This window comes from Syzygium oleosum, unplaced genomic scaffold (genome assembly GCF_021117445.2).
Source record: "Syzygium oleosum isolate NSW1041296 unplaced genomic scaffold, Sole_v2.1 Sole_v2.03, whole genome shotgun sequence".
NCBI classification, from domain to species: domain Eukaryota; kingdom Viridiplantae; phylum Streptophyta; class Magnoliopsida; order Myrtales; family Myrtaceae; genus Syzygium; species Syzygium oleosum.
The window spans coordinates 10,114,064-10,120,351 of record NW_026607487.1 but is presented as its reverse complement, the minus strand read 5'-3'; the positions used below and the strand labels follow the sequence as shown (position 1 = coordinate 10,120,351).

General features: G+C 42.0%; 1 protein-coding gene across 1 annotated transcript; it reads left to right on the top strand.

Annotated features, from left to right (window-relative positions):
• The first annotated feature begins 4,660 nt into the window (after nucleotides 1–4,660).
• On the top strand, nucleotides 4,661–6,006 carry LOC115689898 (aquaporin TIP1-2-like). Its single transcript, XM_030616085.2, has 3 exons — nucleotides 4,661–4,868; nucleotides 5,146–5,396; nucleotides 5,493–6,006. Exons 1-3 carry the CDS (start codon nucleotides 4,736–4,738, stop codon nucleotides 5,865–5,867), a joined length of 759 nt encoding a protein of 252 aa, XP_030471945.1. The 5' UTR covers nucleotides 4,661–4,735; the 3' UTR covers nucleotides 5,868–6,006.
• The last annotated feature ends 282 nt before the right edge of the window (nucleotides 6,007–6,288 follow it).

Genomic DNA, 6,288 nt, shown 5'->3' with positions numbered 1-6,288 from the left:
TGGAGTCAAGTAATCTCTGGTCGATGCATAATGTCATGCTCGAAGCGACCTCACTTTTCGAAATGAATGTTGCTTTGACCGGTCATAAAAGGTCGTTGAAGTTCGCTGAGGCCCTTAATTATTAGCGGCAGATCGAAAAGAAGCTTGGTCCAAAGTTTGAACAGGAGTTCCTGTTGCTACAGGCAATTGGCTCTTTCACAAGTAAAGTCGGGGAGGGCGACTCGGTTTTATTAGGGTTAGGTGCGTGACGGCAAAGAGAAAGAGAAACGAGGGATTAGAGCATGTCGTTGTCTCTTTCCTTGCAAAAGATAAAGGGTTCTTCCCAAGAAAGCACACGCTAGACAGTTTGTATGAAGTTACCACCTAACTTGGACATTGTTTTATTCATTGAAAAGGGAAAGGGGGTCTTTCGAGAGGACACTCGGAGGGCCCTTTTTCTTTCCAGTCAGCAAAATTCAAGTCGTATCTCTTTCAACTGAATCATCATCGTCATAATGATGCCGGCAGGTGCATAGTTGAACAGAGTACTCACAGTCATAGCTTAAGATGGTACTTGCAAGTGGCTAACTGAAGTTTCTCACAGCTTAAGTTTGTACTACGAGATCTGACGAGATATGAAGCTCAAGTCATGACTGACCCACTTTGGATTGTCGCATTTGTTATCTAGAGTTGAAGTAGGAGTCTATCGATGGTAGAATTTTAATGGCTATACCCGTGATTGGCCCACTTTGGTATTCGCAGACGGAGAAAAAGATACTGAAGCCTGCAAATACATGCGTGCGTGGGGAGGGGGATAGAGAGAAAGAGAGAGAGGAGATAGGCGTCAGATACCAATATTAACAAAAAGGACCCCAGTCTTCTCATGCTCGATTCGATTGTTCTTTGTTTCGTAGCAATGATGACCGCGGCTAAAGTTATTTTGCTCTTGCAATGTATCAACTCGAGATTGGCAAGTTGATACTTCAAGCATATATTAATTCATTTATTATATACCTCCTAGCACATCGATGGGAATTCAGGGACGTGCTTGTTAATCTCAAACCTATATTTCGAGTGGTCTGAAATTAGTTACGGCTCAAATCAAGCATTCTACTTCGGTACTGCTCTATCTTTTTCTTTTTCCACCCCTTCGCTCAGCCAAGATCGGAGAAGAATAAACTCACGGGGCTCTAATGGCGTTCCTTTTTCCAACCTAAGGAAATCTTTTGTGAAGACGTACCATAGACTTAATAGGCTCGGCCTTGTCTTGAGGTTAGCAAAAGGAATAAACAAAAGTTGTCTGTCATAGAGAATAGATGGGCTTAGTTCAACCTAAACCGGGCTTCATCTCTCGGGCCATTTCCGTATGGTGATGGGTTTCACTTTCGAGGGTTGTGCTGTCTTCTGATTCTTCTGAACGAGGAGCTAAATCAGTCATGCTGCTCGGGAGTTGTGACGCCCTCGATTTAACTCATTCGAGGTATTATCCGCTTTGACCCATCTTATATCGAGGATCACGATTTTTTCCTTTGACAGATGGGCACCTTTTTAGGAGGTCATCTATCCTAATAGTATTCTCACCTGAGCATGCTTAACTTTAGAGTTCCAAAACTAAGCATTACCATTGCGTCAAAAGGCACATGTGTGAGTTAATTCTAGTTTTTCAGATTCTATATCTCAAAATCGCTCTTCCCCTATTCAGTGCACAGTTTAGTTCATTCTTACCCCTTTGCCATCCTAAAAGCCTGTCAAGAGTCGCTCCTTGTACAGGCCTTCTGGCCCCAACAACCATTCCCAATCCTCGTCGGACCGGACCGTTACAAGAGTCGCCTAAACTCATTCTTTGAGTGCTCAAACTCACCAATCGAGCTTTTCTTTCGAGTCCAAGGAACATAAAAGCACAAAGATCCTGATTTTGCCCAAAAGTTTCACATTTTTAGGAAAATTCCGACTTACCTGCTGAATGTTTTAGAAAGAGAGAGAGAGAGAGCATATCTAAAGTGCTAAGAAGTTCAAACGCAGTAGTTTAAACCAAGAGGCAAACCGACATTTTCCAAGAGCAAACACAAGACTCTCTCCTCTGTGGGTTTAAAGCGCGAGGTAAATATCTATTCATATGATTCAACGATTCAACTTACATCAATCGAGTGGATTTGTTGAATGTGCAATTCATTGCAGTCGCATTCTCCATGACGGTCCACCCAAGATAATACCTTGAATTAGGAAGAGAATATGGTGTGCATCCTTCAATAAGAAATATTTTGCCAGAGAGGGAATTCAGCCGTCCAAAAATTTAATATGAAAAGACAAGGACAAATTACATAATCAGAGAGAGAGAGAGAGAGAGAGAGAGAGAGAGAGAGAGAGAGAGAGAGAGAGAGAATTGATTTATGGGGCTATCCTAATTAAATAAAGAAATGGTGCTTGATCAACTATACTCAGACAAGGAGTAAGTAACACAAAATCCAAGAAAACATTGTCAAACGCGGAAAAGTCATGTTCTTAAATTTGCTTGAAAAGGGAGACAAATGCTTTGGTTATATGGTCGGTCATGAGAGTCCGCGTAAGCTTATCTAATCCAAACTTAAGAACACTAAGTCCAGCTCTGCCCCCTCACCTAATGCATTTAAAAATTACGTCATTATCTCGACAATTTTTCACTTTCCCATTAATAAACTTTGAAAGAGCTTTGGCCCGAAACAGTGTCGTTCTAGATAATTTCCAAACCACAGGGGGAGTACGTATGTTATCACCTAGTTAGATTCGTCATCACCGGCCCTTCTGGAAAATTAAGCATGTTCAAAATGAAATTCGCTTTATCAGGTTAAGTTAAAACACATGCCACTTTTCAAGCTTAATGAAATTGACTGGGGTGGTGTGATTTGGTTTTGACTTGCCATCAGCATGATCAAAATCAATAATAGTCAGTCTATTGAATTGCTATTTTCGTCCTGAAGAATTTGCATCACCTTAGTTGGGAAGCCCCTTTCTCTCTCTCTCTCTCTCACCAATCATTGCATGACAAAGACATTAATTTCAGTAGTAATAGCAAACCCTTCAAGGGGAGGGCCTACGCCATATCAATGCCTTCATGTCTCCCTGTATCTTTGTCTTATCCAAAGAGAGAGAATATCCTCTAGAAGTTTTACATCTCGAAATCCTGATGAGAACCGAGATAGAGTCTTTTAGGGACCTGTTTAGATCTAAGGCAGGGACAAAAGATGCCAAAAAGGAAACAGAAGGTGACTCCATTTCACTTCATTCACAAATAGTGCACGGAGACCAGTCCTTACACTAACTTGTACAATGGGACATCCTCAGCGATTACCTCACTAGATCATAACTTCTAAGGGATGAGAAATGGAAGGTTATTTCCATGAACATAAACAACATCCTGAGCATTCGACGCAATAACGCTGGATTGAATGGGGGTGGGGATAGGAAATATGCTAGTTAGATCATATCTGTTAAGTCATTTGCTATAAGTACACAATTTACCTGAATTTAGTAACTTAAGTTTTTATGAATTGATTTTTCTAACATAGTATCAGAGAACATGTCAAGAGTTAGAATTCTAGCACTCCCTCTAAATTTTCTTCTACCTATTTTCCTATTCCGTCAAGCGGTTCTATTCACGACTTGTCTTGCGCGTATAAGGATTGCCATCATAATCGAGAGGGAGTGTTAAGTCATATGTTACAAATATATTGTTGATCCGTTTTCTAGCGGCTTAAACTTTTAGGAAAAAACAGCTTGTCTAGTAATATTGCACGGTAAATTAACAATATAAATAACTTATGGACTGAAATGATTCTTTATCAAAGCTTTCTCATGTGATTTACAAAATAATATATTTGATTAGCAAGGAAGCAAAAGAATCGGGACAGGTATGTCCTTGGACAATTCATTTCATGTAATCTTTTTCTTTTTTGGGGGGGTGTTACTTTGCTCTTGTAAGTATTAATGTGAGCTTTATGTGTCCTATGCAACACATCACATGACCCTAATACGCAGAGAAAAACCCTAGCCGAGTAGCTAGTCAAATTCTCTTGGCACAGAGATTAGGAAATCTTCATTTCACATGTCTAAATAGTAAGAATGAGAATCCCATGCTGGGCGGTCTAACAACCACTCTAATGTCACGGGTAGTTGAAAATTTGAGATCCTCGCAATATTTGCCCGTGCTGGATCTCATCACTGTGCGTGATCTCCACTAAGCAAAATGCAAAATTTTTATAATCACGCCTTAATTACGTTTGCTCAGTGCATAATGATGAGATGAGGCCAACAGAGAAGCTAACCACCCCTCTGTTCCCATCTTGGCGATAAAACAATTCCATGGTCGGTCAGGCGAGGAAGCTTTAGATTATCATTGGAGGACCCACCCTGCACACCCTTCGGTCGGTGATGAGGAAATTCCGAGCCCTCGGATTGGCCCGTCGGAGCCGCATCGGCCCGCCATGCGTCGTGTAGGGAGCGGTCGGAGGCCCACAAAAGCGCCCTTCGTCCACAGCGACAAGTGGATTGCCCAAGGGGATGTTTGCTGTTTCATAGTTAAAAAACATTATGAGCTTCATGGATTGCCGAAGAGGAACCGGCCATTCCGGTTGCACATAACCTTAATTTGGTGTCCCTATATATAGTAGTTAGTACTCCAAACACCATCCAATTAGCAAGAAAACAGCCACATTTTTCCAAGGTCCTGAGTACAGAACTCCAAAAGGAAAAAAATTCACACGCACGCACTGCATAAACAATGCCGATTTCTAGGATCGCCATTGGATCTCCGGCCGAGGTTGGCCAAGTTGATGCTCTCAAGGCTGGTCTGGCTGAGTTCATTTCAATGCTCATCTTTGTTTTCGCTGGAGAAGGCTCCGGCATGGCATTCAGTAAGAAACTGACTTTAACTTAGTGTTTCAACTTCAATTCGCAAATTTCATTTGCTTAGCATGTCGTAACATCTTATAAAAGCAAGTCCTAAGAGCTTCCCGAAACAGAATAACCTCGGTAAGCTTCGTTAGTTTTATACTTTCGACATTTCTTTTGGTTCGATAAGTTGTGACTAGCTCGTAAGGGGTTCATATATGATCTATAATGGTGTGTGAAGCATAGTATATACAATAAGGGGCAAGCTTGCGAAGTGAAATGTTTTTGGTGTCTTGATAGATAAGCTCACGGATGATGGCTCGACGACTCCAGCAGGCCTCGTGGCAGCAGCCCTTGCTCATGCTTTCGCACTTTTTGTCGCTGTTTCAGTGGGCGCAAACATTTCTGGTGGACACGTCAACCCCGCAGTCACATTCGGAGCCTTTGTTGGCGGGCACATAACACTATCTCGGAGTGTCTTGTATTGGGCTGCTCAGTTGCTTGGCTCGGTAGTGGCCTGCTTGCTTCTTAAGTTCTCGACCGGGGGAATGGTAAGACATAAGCGAATAGAAGAAAACATTTCGCAGAAACAGAGAATCGACATACTAAGAAGAAACTAAAACTTACATGTCTCAATTATGATGCAGGAAACATCAGCATTTTCGCTATCATCCGATGTCAGTGTGTGGAATGCACTGGTCTTTGAAATAGTGATGACATTCGGCCTCGTCTACACAGTCTATGCAACTGCCGTTGACCCAAAGAAGGGGAATATAGGGATTGTTGCGCCAGTTGCAATTGGGTTCATTGTGGGTGCCAACATCTTAGCAGGTGGAGCCTTCGATGGAGCATCAATGAACCCGGCAGTCTCATTCGGGCCAGCTGTCGTGAGCTGGTCTTGGGACAGCCACTGGGTGTACTGGCTCGGCCCCTTTGTCGGCGCCGGCATTGCCGCAGTTGTCTATGACACCTTCTTCATCAACCAAACCACACATGAGCAGCTCCCATCAGCAGATTTTTAAAGTAATTAACTTTCAGTTCAAGCAGTGAAAAATGGTCTGCAGGTCATTGGGTTCCATTAGTTGGTGTCCTGGGTGTTGTGTGTATCTTTCTATCGTCAATTGTACCTTTCATGTGAAGTCTTTTTTAATTTTTGGTGCAGCTAGTCCACTTCCTGTTCAGTTGAGAAGTCACAGGATTAAACAAGCACCTATTTTCATGAATTGATGGACTCTTTAACAACTCCATGGATATTATAACAAAAATTGCACGAAATTTAAAATAACAGGACCAAGCCGCTGCTCTTTTGTGACGCCGTTCATTAAACTAAAAAAAAAAAGACAGATGAGAACAAGAATGTCACAATATAAACATCAAATGGATCAGGTACATAGATTCCCTAGTGTTTTGCTTTGGCCTCAACTTTCAACCAAAAGTCAATGC

Coding starts and splice junctions, on each gene's coding strand:
- LOC115689898 (XM_030616085.2), top strand. CDS start 4,736: ATGCCGATTTCTAGGATCGCCATTGGATCTCCGGCCGAGGTTGGCCAA. Junction 4,869..5,145: donor AGGCTCCGGCATGGCATTCA/GTAAGAAACTGA, acceptor GTGTCTTGATAG/ATAAGCTCACGGATGATGGC. Junction 5,397..5,492: donor AGTTCTCGACCGGGGGAATG/GTAAGACATAAG, acceptor ATTATGATGCAG/GAAACATCAGCATTTTCGCT.